This window comes from Ambystoma mexicanum, chromosome 1p, assembly GCF_040938575.1.
Source record: "Ambystoma mexicanum isolate Mex_15411 chromosome 1p, UKY_AmexF1_1, whole genome shotgun sequence".
NCBI lineage: Eukaryota > Metazoa > Chordata > Amphibia > Caudata > Ambystomatidae > Ambystoma > Ambystoma mexicanum.
The window spans coordinates 43,311,656-43,325,426 of NC_090921.1; the positions used below are offsets into that span (position 1 = coordinate 43,311,656).

The 13,771-nt window shown below is 51.9% G+C and overlaps 1 protein-coding gene across 1 annotated transcript in view; it reads left to right on the forward strand.

Annotated features, from left to right (window-relative positions):
• The window catches only part of LOC138565921 (zinc finger protein 793-like), a 214,043-nt gene that overhangs the window by 108,009 nt on the left and 92,263 nt on the right, over nt 1–13,771 (forward strand). Inside the window, exon 3 of the mRNA XM_069643040.1 lies at nt 86–196. Within this exon, the coding sequence (XP_069499141.1) occupies nt 86–196 (111 nt within the window). The remainder of the gene's footprint in view (nt 1–85; nt 197–13,771) is intronic.

Here is a 13,771-nt window from a genome sequence, read left to right on the forward strand (position 1 = left end):
ACTTTTTTGTTTCTATAGTAATATAGTGGCTGGCGTTTGCCCTTTTGCAATAGCTTATAGAAATATGTATTTTCTTTTATCACAGGTCCTCTGATTGCCACCTCTGTGTTTTCTTTAAAGCCCAAAGAGAAGGGGGCTCTTTGCTCCAAGGACACTCAGGACATAGAGATCAGCAGTAACATGAATCACTCCTCAAGTGAGTAGAAAAGGCAGATGTATATGTATAAATGTACTCAGAAATGTTATGGCTTTTTTGTTTCAGGTCACTGTGATCACGGAACTATTGCAATATTTGTAATGTTTGTGTTCTTGGCACGCCAATACACATAGTCTTTGTGGTGATCCTTGCATGCTCCCATAAAGGTGTCTCTTTTCCCCAAATTGCTTACCTTAACATTACATCTCAATATAATCTTCCTAAATGGGTTTTGTTGGGATGGAATTTAGCTATCCCACCCTCCTAGGCGCTTCCAAGTTAGGCAAACCCCATACGAAGCGATATAATCCACAAGGGGGCGTGGCCCCCACCCACAGGGCACATACAAAGGCCCTGTAATGCATAGAAGTTGGTTACTAGCACTAGCCATATCCCTGAACAGCGACTCCATTTTGTATTAGGCCAAAAAAGAATGCTCTGATGGTCTGCGTAGCTCGCGTCCCGAGTTCAGACAAGAGGTGGCAAGCTATCGGCACACTATGCCAGCTCCGCATGAGCCCTGTTCCCATGGACGTCCATTTCGTTCCTGTCCCTACAATGTTGCGAATATGTAGTATCGCTTCCAGGAATGTGCCCTGCAAGAACATGAGACCGTACCAGGCTCTGCGCTGCATCCATCCATCTCCACTAAACTGCCAATTGGGCCTCTGACCTCCACCCTGCCAGGCCGGAGCCAGCCACACTTCACTGACCCGACTCCCAGGCCCTAACCTCCCTAAGGTGCCCACCACAGATCTAAAGCCTGCACAACGGTGTATCTCTCCAATAGCAACACACGTCTCCTGTAACATGAGGTACTGGGAAAAGTAAATCATAGATCAATCCCTAGGGGGGAGACCTTGGGTGCGGCAACTATGGTATTAACGAACCCCTGAATGGAGGGGTCAGCATAACTGTATTTTATCCTCCCCTCTCCCTTGTATCCCTTTCCTGTGCCTGCCATAATGGATGAATAACCGGTTTCTGTTGTTTAGCTTAGATTAGATATATTGTATTTGATGTGTGCCCTGACCTTCACCGCGAGGATGAGCCCAGCTGACCCATGGCCACCAATTGGTGCCCTGCATCCCCTATGGAGCAGGCCCGTGTGTAGGGTGCCTCCAATCAGGAGCACCAGAATGTTTGTTAGGCGGAAACCTGTGCAGTTCCCTCTGGGACCACTGCAAAAGGCTTACGACTACAGGTGTTTGGCACTAAACCCACTTGGTAGCAGTCTGTACCACACAGATTCACTTGGTAGCTGTGGCTGAGCAGTCAGACTTCCTTCAAGAAGAGTTAGGCAGTATGTGGAGTATACAAAATAGGGCAATCTACACAGTAGAACAAGCAGACACGGAACAGAGCTTCGGTGTAAAGATATATAGATATTTATTTATAACAACACATCTATGGAAAACACTCTGGCACTAATACGTTAAACAACTTCAGTCACAATTACTATAAGTAAATCAATCCCCCTAACAATAGTTCGACAAGTCTAGGTTCAACGGCACCACTTATTTGCAGATAGAGGTGAATGCTTTAACCTAGATGGCACTCTAGTATTCGTTAGGACGGGAGAGAAAAGGCAGGGTATGAAATCAACTCGGTACCAACACTTTTACGAACAAATGCAAGGCAAGTAAGGCAGCGTCTACTGTAGATCGCAAAGTTCAGAGGCCAGGCCCACTCGGAGAGAGGCAAGGTGAAATGTTCCAAAAAGTATCACAGTGGAAATGCACTTCGAGTCTTTGCCGCAAATTGTCACAGAAAGATTGGACCAGTTCAGAACAGAAAGTTAAGAAGGCTTGGAGGCGACCCAATGAAGAGGCGAGGATTAAGACACCTCACTCTAACCGTCACAAGGGAAGCCAGGCGGACACGGTACCTTGTATGTGGAGAGACAGCTCCGGCGGGGGCAGTTGTTCCTGGTGGGGGATGCAAGTCGGGGCTTTGCCAAGAGAAGAGATGATCTCGTCGTCGAAGGAAAGTTGAAGATCATTGCACCACCAGGGAAGAGACCAGCCGCGGAGTGCTCCTTCACAAGGCACAACCTTTTGGTCGCAGTACAGGGGTTAGTGGCTATCCGGTTGCCGGGGTCCTCTGCACGGGCAATTCGACCACTACGTCCTGGAACGAAGAAAAAGCAAAGGGGACTGGTTGTTCCCACCAGTCAGGGGAAGAGACTCTCTGGCGGGGAGATCTCCTCTGTCGTCGGGAAGTGGTGAGTCGGTTCCGCAGGGCTCCACCAGAGGTGTCGTCGTTGCAGGTCGGCTCAGCTTTACCCTCGTCGGATTCTTAGGTCCTGTGGCGACTTCTGAAGATCCAGTCCCAAAAGCCCTGCTTTTATGCAGAAAACCCCCATTCATTCAGCCTAGTTGTCAATCAAAACACGCTAAGTGGTGAGCGGGGTGGCTCACCACTTGGGCCAATCACACCAGAGTGCGACTTGAGTTGGCAAGGCAACTCAGTCCAGGGTGCCTAAACCCCCTCCCACACCCCCTGTGGTACCCAGACAGAATGGCACCACTTTGGAGGGCCTCTGTGCAGAAGCCCGCCAAAAGTGGAACAAAGGGCTCAACCTTTGGTTTGCGAGTCACAGAGACGAACACAGACGCCATTTTAAAAACCGAGTTCTAGCAGAAAATAGCAACCGATAGATTTATTTAAAATAAATAAACCGGTGGTATGTTAGAGATCAACGAGAAAAAGTATTAACCTCCAACAATGGGAAGAATCCCATAGAGTTATATTCGGGGTCGAATATAACAAGTAGTTTCCACTGCCACCAGCCAAAACTCGACGAGGGGGGACGGGACAGTGCCCCCTCGAATAACAGACCCAGGAGTAATCGAATTACTCCTACTAGTACGTCCACAATAGGATGGTTTGTACTAATTCTGTTAGTAAATTTAGGTCTAGTAAAGCCAATGGTGACTTTACATGCCCTGGGAGACAGTAGTCAGTCCCAGGGTATGAGTCTATGGTAGGAATCCTCTAGGATACCCCAGTGTTACGGCACAGAGGGTGCGGTGTAACACACATAGAAAAACATATGAGACCCTATGGGGTAAAAGACCCCATAGCCCATAGAACACATTGACATTCAAAGGAATTACACACATTCATGTCCAAGAGTGGGAGAAAAAGAGTTTCACTCTTGGTAGGATGGAAAAAACAAACTCCAGAAATCCAGCAAAACTGCTGGGGGACTCACTAGGTTAGGAAATTCAGCCTAAACAGAGAATTCTCCCTAACAATGTTCAGTAAAGATGTGACTTTTTTTGTACTTATAAACTCATGTTTGATGATGTAAGCTCAGAGCGCTCTCGAACAGCAGAGTTCTTTGCTGGTACTTGTATTTTGTACGAGCAAAACCTTGTTATCCTTGCAAAGTTATCTCTTGGTCTTATTCACTAGTGGTTTGTATTTACTCTAGAGTGTGCGTACAGAGGGACTTGCCTTCATTTGGTGACCCCTGTGACTTGATTCCTTAGTCCCTATACTTGCGGCGATATCCAGGGGCCTCTCCGGAAAGGCCGTGCCCACCTACAGCTGACCAGTCCCCCAAAAACGCATACGCAGCAGAAGTGGGTTTTGTGGGTGCAGGGTGCCGGCTTTTGGAAAATCTCACCTGCTCGTTGGAGCCGAGTACGGCCCCAGGGAGAGGCCCAGATGTGTTGTGGATTAACAGTAAACTGAGGCTTTCGGAAGAACACAGACACGTGAGTATAGACTGCAAGGAATAACAATGTCAGGGTTTGGGCATGGAGCAGTATGGTAGAGGGGAACACGCATTGAGTGAAAGTGATTGAATTGACAGTGTTTTTGAGTAGTGTAGTTTGTATGGCCATTTGTTTTTATTCTTTTATTTTTAAGTTATATGAAGAATAGAAGGAGGAAGGACAGGAAGCCTATCCGTCTGAGGAGAGAAGGTGGCAACCACGGTGCACTGGCCCGACCAGTGCAGGGAAATACAAATAAGGAGAAACTTAGGAGTCCCATATAAGTAAAGGGCTCGGGAAACAGTAGTAGTTATTGTTTTAGCTTGTTATTTTAGCTTATTATTTTCAGTCTTTTTTCATATGTATGGAGAAGGCCCAGGAGGGGCAGGTATGGTGTGAATGAGGAGTGGAAGTGGTGTGGGGATGTTTTGAGAGAAAGGAAAGTATGTATTAGGTATATGTTTGGTTATATGGTTTTAAAAGCAATTGTGTCCACATTGTCTGACAGTCTAAAGATGGTACTCACATGCATGTGATGAATATAAAGTGACTGATACCGTGTGCCCTGATGGTAGAGACGGACAGGGAAAATACTGCACGAACATGTTTTGTGTGACATGCACTAGATAGCCGACAACCATTACTAACACGACCAGCGGAGGAGTACTCGAATCCGACCTGTGTGCACAGGGGGAAATGCTCTAGCAAATCCGAATACAGCACCGCCACTTCCATATGACCCCCCAACAACAACAGCCACTCACACCGGAGTGAGTGCTAGGGACATCGAAGCAGCACTGTCTTCACATGTACAGAGTTAGCTAGATTACGAGTGGCATGTGAAGCAGCGAGAGGATCAGAGAGTGCCGCGTTAGCCCTGATCACCCCTCCCCCACAGGAAGATGAGTGGAAATCAGGAGATTCTCTGTTTATGACTGACAGCGCTCCCATACAGGCCTTGCGCGTAGGAAGGGAAGGGAAGACAGATAGTTTAGGATATGAGAATGGGTTATCAGTGAGGGATGAGGACTACTGGAGCGACTTTGATGATGGGGCAGAAGGAGCAGTGGGAGGAGTTCAACAAGTACACCTGATAACACCAAGGGTGGAAAGGACGTGGGAAGGTAGGTTGCGAGAAAAGTTTGGGAGAATGGTCCTAGCGAAAACGAAATGAAGTGGAACAAAAATTGGGAAAGTAAAATCAAACCTGCAAATGCCCCTGATCCACAAAGGCGCATATCGGCCACATTATGTTCCATGGGCACAGATGGATAAAAACAACCTCTTTAAATCCCTCCCCCCACTCACGACAGGCACGGGAAATTAGATTTACGCATTTGAGAAACACACTGCAGGGGCGCCCCTAGCTATAGGAGATATCAAGAGCTTGCTGGTGTCTGCAGTAGGAGAACAGGCAGAATCCGTGTGGGTGAAAGCGGGGTATCCAGGAGTAACCATAAGTAATGACACCCATGATGGGGCTTCATTTAATAATATCAGAGCATGTGTGTGGGATGCACTGCGGCCGCTTTCCCAGATACTCCCGACTTACATTCAATAATGCAATGCACCATGGGAGATGAGGAAGATGCTGCACAGTACATTCTACGAGTCTAAGAGATGTGGAGAGCAGAAACAGACACCGCTTGGGACCAATCAACATCATTGTTTTATGTTTATTATAAAGCGGGGACTACAGGACGTACAGAAGGTCCTAGATAAGATAGCAGAGGTGGAAGCGAAAAGTTGGCCCGAGATTCAAAGAAAGAGAAAAGGAAACTATTCAAAGAAGGCAGGCTGAGGAAGCAAAACTAGTGCAAAACAAACTAGTGAACGTAGCTGCAGTATCAGTAGTACCGCCCCCAGAAAAGATGGGAGAAGAAGGATGTGCCTCCGTTGCCACAGAGGCAAGGATGGCAGCTGTGTGGGCCCAAGCAATAGACAAGGCCAGTGGGGAGGAAATCAACAATATGCAGGACCTCTGTGGCAAGGAGGGCCACCAAGAGGACGAGGTGGGCTCAGAGGGCAAAGAAGAGGGGATTCGGAGGGCAGGGGCCAAGAGGAGGTGGGAAAGGGCAGTGGTGGTCATGCTGAAGGTGGGGGCACTTTGCCAGGGAATGCTGCTGCAGGCATTGAGGGAAGCACGGGTCACTAGACCCGAAGGCACACAGTGCAATGGCCAATCACAGGGGGTGGGAGGGCCTGGGAGGCGGGAGGAGGGAGGGAGAAGCAGGAAGAAGGTGCTGGGGAGAAATGGAGGGACACAGGGTCTGGATGCCCTTTTTAACAAATTGCAGGCCAAATATGGGGTCGCTCTGGAAGCCCCACTCACCTGTGCTGCTCCGATGGAAAGTGGAGGCAGGAGTTAGCACAGGTCACTAGACCCGAAGGCACACAGTGCAAAGGCCAATCACAGGGCGTGGGAGGGACTGGGGTGCAGAAGGAGGGAGGGAGAAGCAGGAAGAAGGTGCCGGGGAGAAATTTATTTTATTTATTTATTTTATTTTTACATTTCTCCAGCATGGGGTCTGGCATGGATTCACATGCTCATGAATATTCCCCGTCGTCAGGCTGGGAATCCTCGGTAAAGAAAAATCAGTATCAGTTTCGTTTCTGATCTGTCTTTCGTAGTAGTAACCAATCACTGATCTCTGCGTCATACTGACCACAGCCAATGACTGCCATCTCCCTAAGCCCCGCCTCTGACAGCCATCTTCAGATGTTTACCGCACATTCAAGTGTTGGGATCCTCGTGCTATTGCTCTCGAGCTTTAGTGCTTTTTTCGCGCTTTTTCTTAGGAAAATGTTCTCTTTTTCGGTCAAAAGAGCCTCAAGCTCCACCGTTTCTTTATCCGATCAACGGGGACCCGTGTCGGATTCTTCTACGCCCCTCAAGGGTGAAGATTTCGTCGAGCCACGCTTTTGGAGGACTCCAGAAGTTTCTCAGGCCCATCTCGATCATGGCCCAGGAGAAGGGAAGCTTGACGCCCGGAAAGCTGTTCAGGGTCTGCCCTGGATGCCAGCTTCAGAATGTCTTTAAGGAGGACGAACACTCCCTTTGCCTCTACTGCCTGCATGAGGACAAGACGCACGTGGAGAATTACTGTGCGTTTTGCGGCAATATGTCAGAGCGGACCATGAAGGACCGCCATCTGCGTCTCGCCAACTGGCTGGAAGGGAAGAGCCCGTCAGGCGAGAAGAGGAAGAAGAAGTCCGAGCGGTCTTCTAAGACCTTTGAGGGCGCCCTGGCGACGGGGGTCGACCAGAAGGCCAAGCACCGCGAGTCTGCTGGCACCGGGAGCGCCAAACGGTCGGGCTCTACGGGCGCCAGGCAGGGCGCATCCTCCCTGGCGCCATCAACCACGAGCCAACGCTCTGGCTCGGGTAAGAGGAAGGCCGAGCACCTGGCGAAGCTCCTGGAGAGACCCCGGTCGAGCTCGAAGGCCCCATCGGAGGGGGAGCGAGGCGGTGACCCTCCCCCCAAGGAGAAGGCGGTGAGCGCACCTAAGGTGGTGAAAGCCTTAATCCACCTGGCCAAGGCCTCTATCGAGACAGTTGCGGCGGCCCTGGCTCAGCCTGTGGAGGCTACACCAGTGGTGCCGACCTCGGGGCCCAGAGTCTCCCTGCCACCGCGGAGGGAGTCCTCTTTCATGCCCATCGACAGGACCCCCGTGAAACCTCCGACGGAGAAGAAAAAGGGGGGCAGGAGGTCGTCGTGGATTCGGCCTCAACCTCTGAGGAGGAGCTAATCGAAGTCTTAAGCCGCGGCGTTGGCATGGAAGAAGACCAGCCTGTCGGGAGGGACCCCGACGTAGGAGACGACGAGAACGTCGAGGGTGCCGACGGGGCTCCTGACCGCCCGTCGGACTCCCCTCAACCAGTGCCGCAAGACAACTCGGCGGCCATTTTGTGGGCTATACAGTCCTTATGCTCGGAGATAAGTACGAGATTGCCGTTACCACCAACGGAGGAACCTCTCCCGACGGGGGACCCGGAGCCAGGCCCTTCTGGAAGCCCCCCTCCTAAGAGAAGAAGGATTCATCCTCCACCTCCTTTTCAACCATCGCACCCTGCTCAGCCCTCCTCCCCGTCCACGACCCGTGGGGATGATACGGGGACTGACACGGCCGTGACGGGCACAGACGACGAGGTTTACGACGAGGATCTCCCGTCGTCACCTCCTCCCCGGGCTTCCCCGCCCGACGAGATTGGATCGTTTCATGCCATGATCGCCAGGGCATCCAAGCTTTTCCAGCTCTGCCCGGAAGAGAAGAAGAAGGAAGGTTTCCTTTATCAACGGCGTGAGACCAAGAGGAAGACGGTCCTCGCTGTACCTCTACTAGACGATATCTGGGATGAGGGTCTCGCCCTCATCAAGAATCCATCCACAACGCCTGCGAGAAGGGACCGGTACGAGAAGAAGTACCGGGTCCCGGACGCGGCCCCTTGTGCCTTCAGGCACAGCCGACCCCGGACTCGGTCGTCTCCACGGCAGCCAGGAAGAAAGCGGGGGGGGCCTCGGCCTCTATGTCAACCTCCCCGCCGGACGGCGAGGGAAAGAAATTGGACACGATGGGACGCAGAGTCATCTCATCGGCAGCGACAACGATTAAGGCTGCCAACGCCTTGACTATCGTAGCCCGCTACGACAGGGAGTTGTGGTACAAAATCGCCCTCCTGCTGGACTTCTTACCAGACGACAAGAGGGCGGAGGCCCTAGAGATCTTGCAGGAAGGAGAAGTGGCGTCGGACCACGCCATTACGATAGCGACGAACATCGCTGACACTGGATTTCGCCAGTTGGGCAACGGCGTGTGCCTTAGACGGCGTGGATGGCTCAAGGCAACTGACTTCCGTCAGGACGTGCAGACCAGAGTCTTGGACATGCCGTTCGACGGGAACAACCTGTTTGGGAAAACAGTGGACGATTCCCTACAAGCCATCAAGACGGACACGGGAGACGGCCCGGGCTCTTGGTGTTCTCCAGCAACGGCGGCCGCCCTTTCGGAGCGGTGGAGGCAAGCAGGGTGCCTCCAAAGGTTCCGGCGGTGGATTTTCCACCTATCGTCAAGCGCCCCGTTCGTCGTCACGAGAAGCCTACAGGGGACGAGGCAAGTCAGGCGGACCCCGCCGTCGTCGTCGCCAAGGAGGGCAAGGCAGCAAAGCCTTGTCGAAGCAGGACTGAACCGGCCGTGGGGTCGGACCCCCACCGAAGCACCCCGGTGGGAGGCCGGCTGGCGAACTTCATCAGCGTGTGGGAGTCCATCTTCACCGACCGTTGGGTGCTGGACGCCCTGGCCCAGGGTCACGCGCTCGAGTTTCTAAAGAAGTGCCCGCGCGTCCCCCCCGTGGCAGGAAGGAACATCACATCCCTCAACCTCTCTTGGAGGTAAAAGCGATGCTCAAGAAAGGCGCCATCGAGCTCGTCCCAAAGAGGCTTCGGGGCTCCGGTGTTTACTCAAGATACTTCCTCGTGAAGAAGAAGACGGGAGGATGGCGTCCCATCCTGTACCTACGACGACTGAACAAATTCATCAAGGCACAGAAGTTCCGGATGGTCACCCTCCAGCACGTCCTGGGTCAACTGGAGGAGGGCGATTTCCTGTTGTCGTTGGATTTGGAGGATGCCTACTTCCATATCCCCATCCTAAAGGGACACCGAAAGTTTCTCAGATTCGTGGTCCAAGGGCGTCACTACCAGTTCAGAGCCCTTCCCTTCGGATTGAGGTCGGCACCCAGGGTGTTCACCAAGTGCCTCGCACCGGTGGTGGCGCGGCTGCGCCTGGAGGGGATCCACGTCTACCCCTACCTGGACGACTGGCTCATCCGAGCAAAGACAAAGGAGCTCGCCGCGGAGCACACGGCGAGGACCGTCCAACTACTCACGGACCTGGGATTCTCCATAAACTACGCCAAGTCCCACCTGGTGCCCGCTCAAGACGCACTGTTTCTGGGAGCGAAGCTCGACACAGTGGCGCATCTGGCCTCTCCGTCGGAGGAAAGGACGAGGGCCATCTTGGGCAAGGTGCAGCGGATGCTGGTTGCGGACGCGGCCAGGGTGAGGTCCATCAAGTCCCTCCTCGGAATGATGTCTTCTTGCATTTATCTCATCCGCCTGTGCAGGCTTCGGATGCGCCCGTTACAGGAGTTCCTGGACGCTCGCTGGATCCAGACGACGGGCAGCTTCGAGGACAGGATCACACTCGACGAGAGCTTCCGACGAGCGATCCGGTGGTGGGGCACCCGCGCGCATCTGACGGCGGGAATGGACTTCCAGACCCCGGGCCATCAGAAGACAGTGACCACGGATGCCTCTCTGGAAGGGTGGGGAGCGCACACCGAAAATCTGCACGTGAGGGGCCTTTGGCTGCCGACGGAGAAGTCCCTCCATATCAACATCCTGGAACTCCGTGCAGTGTTTGGGGACCTCAGGTTCTTTCTTCCGTCCCTCAAGGGCAAGGTGGTGAGGATCTTCACCGACAACACCACCACCATGTTCTACATCAGGAAGCAGGGTGGTACCAGATCCCCAGCCCTGTCCAAGGAGGCTCAGGATCTGTGGCATTGGGCCGTCGCCCAAGGGATGTTTCTGGTGCTGTTCCATCTGGCAGGGATAAAAAACACCATCGCAGAGAGCTGCGCTCGTGCCACGAGTGGGAACTACAACAGGATCTAGTGGACCGCCTCTTCCGACGGTGGGGCACACCCCAGATCGATCTGTTCGCGACAGCGTCGAACTCCAAGTGCCGGAGGTTCGCCAGCAGGTTTCCCCAGCCGAGGAGCATGGGCGATGCTTTCTCGTTCCCCTGGGAGGGCCTGTTCCTATATGCGTTCCCTCCATTGCCGCTGCTGATCCGGCTCATCAACCAGCTCAAGAGGTCACGGTGCAGGGTGATCCTCGTCGCACCTGCGTGGCCGAGGCAGATATGGTTCCCGGACCTTCTGGACTTGTCAGCGTCCCCGACAATCAAGCTGCCAGTGGACGCGGATCTTCTCTCCAGAGAAGGAGGCGCCATCCTCCATCATGACCCGAAGTCGCTGAACTTGCAGGCCTGGCTCATGCAGCGTTAGAGTTTGGAGGTTACGACATACCGGCTGACTGCAGAGAGGTTCTTGCAAAGGCCAGGGCGTCCTCAACTCTTAAATGCTACGGACACAAATGGAAGAGGTTCTCTGTCTGGTGCCACGCACAGAAGATGAACCCTCTACGGATTACGGCTCCTCAAGTTCTTCCGTACCTACTGACGCTGGCCAAGGCTGGACTAGCGCACGCTTCCATCAAGATTCATCTTGCTGCGATCTCCCGATACACCAGAACCACGGGACGGACGTCTTTGTGGTCTCATCGTCTTGTGAAAGAATTCATGAAGGGACTGTTCAGATCGTTCCCGCCGGTGAAGGCCCCGGCCCCGGCGTGGGAGCTCAACGTGGTGCTGACCAAGCTCATGGGACCTCCGTTCGAGCCTCTGCGCTCCGTTGAAGTTCTTGTCGTGGAAAACAGCGTTTCTTGTGGCCATCACGTCCGCATGACGGGTGGGTGAGATCCAGGCCCTTTCCTGCAAGCCCCCGTACTTGACTTTTCACGACACGAGGGTAGTGCTCAGGACGCACCCCTCCTTCATGCCCAAGGTGCCGTCGGACTTCCACCTCAACGAACCCTTGGTGTTGCCTGTTTTCTTCCCGTCGCCTTTGTCGCCGGCTGAAAGGACTTTGCACTCGCTGGATGTGGCTAGAGCGCTGAAGTTCTACGTGCACCGCACAAAGAGTTTTCGGAAGACGTCACAACTTTTTGTGAACTTTGGACCTGACAATCAGGGGAAGGCTCTCTCAAAGGCTTCCATTTCCAGATGGCTCTCCGGCTGTATCATGTACTGTCATCGGCTACCACGGCGTTCCTATCTGGTGTGCCCTTGCTGGACATCTGTAGGGCTGCTACGTGGAGGTCGACGCACACCTTCACGAAATTCTACTGCATCGATCGGGATTCCAGGGAGGAGTCCAGGGTCGGCCAAGCAGTGCTGCGCAACCTGTTCGCCTAAGGTGAGCCTGGTGAGGAGGTAAGAATTGCTTAATGTTGAGTTTTGGATGTAATGCTTAATGTTGAACCTTTGTCACCTCCCGTGGTTGTGCATGTGTGTACTGCTATGTATTCTTTTATTCATGAGCATGTGAATCCATGCCAGACCCCATGCTGGAGAAGGAACAAGTTACTTACCTGTAACTGTTGTTCTCCAGCATGGGTCTGGCATGGATTCACATGCGAACCCTCCCGCCTACCCCTCTGCGGCTCTTCACTTGGTCATACTGCCACTTCACGTGCTACCAAATCTGAAGATGGCTGCCAGAGGCGGGGCTTCGGGAGATGGCAGTCATTGGCTGTGGTCAGTATGACGCAGAGATCAGTGATTGGTTACTACTACGAAAGACAGATCAGAAACGAAACTGATACTAATTTTTCTTTACCAAGGATTCCCAGCCTGACGACGGGGAATATTCATGAGCATGTGAATCCATGCCAGACCCATGCTGGAGAACAACAGTTACAGGTAAGCAACTTGTTCCTTGTATAGCGCACAAACAGCCCTTGGGCATCGTGGCGTTGTTACTTGCAGGGAGCTTAGTTACAGGGAGGTACATTTTACAAACTATTCAAGCAGCATGTAATCAGGAATAAAAAATGGAAGATAGAATTCGAATCCAGCCTTCCCTGCCCAAACAAGAGAGAAAGACGGATTTGAAATCTTACACTTTATGATGACATTCAAAAATGGCTGTGTGAAACAATTAATGTGTGCAAAAATCCTTAAATCAGTACAAATCTATATGGGAGCAACATTGGAAAGATGCTAACAATCATGAACTATAGTTTGAGCAAAAGTAAACACTTTGAATCTTAATGGAAGGTTGAAAATAATTGAAAACAAAAATCACACGTGTCAAACCTTGCAAAAATGCGGATTCCTGCCTAAAATGCACTTAACGGTTTTTAAGAAAAACGGGTGAAATACACTGAGTGTGGTTTTTGGATTGGGATGTAGCTATGGGTCTTAGGTATTATAAAAAGTTGAAATGAAGTCTCTAGCTATAGAACTGAGGAAGATATGCAAGGTTGAATGAGAGGTGTTTTTAGAAAAATCGGGTATGGAAAACAGAAAAGAAACTCAGTTTGGACAAGAAAAGATATAGGGCCTCATTGCACGGATGGGGGTGGACCAAGGTGCTATTAGCACCTTGGTCCATGCCGGTAAAATACCGGCACCGCCTTGGTGGAAAGGGGAATTACCGCCCTATTCCAAGGTTGGTGGGGCGGTAATTCCCCCTTCCCCCATTGCCCTTCCCCATTCCCATTTTTGCCCCATAGGGCTCTATGGGAATGGGGAAGGCGCTAATTACGGCACCGCAAATTGCGGTACCGTAATTAGCTCCCTGGTCCCTTTATGGGTTGGTTTTTAACGTCTGCAAAAAGCAGGCGTTAAATTCCCCAACCCGCAAAGGGACCTCGTAGTAAGGCGGTAAGGGTTTACCGGTACCGGTAAAATACCGGTACCGGTAAACCCTTACCGCCTACCGTGTAATGAGGCCCTTACTATAGTTTTACTCTAGACTAGAGCATTCCGGCTAGCATACCAAGGAGGGACAAAGTAAGCTCTAGAGTTGATTCATGACTTCAACCCAGATCCCAAGTGCCCTCTCCGGCGGAACCAGTCGGATCACTCGAAGTAGGATGGATGATTTAAAGATTTACACAAGAGAAAATGATTAAAGAAATGGCGTTTAACAAGATATATCACAAGGTATGCTATGCTTTACTATGATTCCTATTAATACTTACAGTCTACTTTAATTTAGG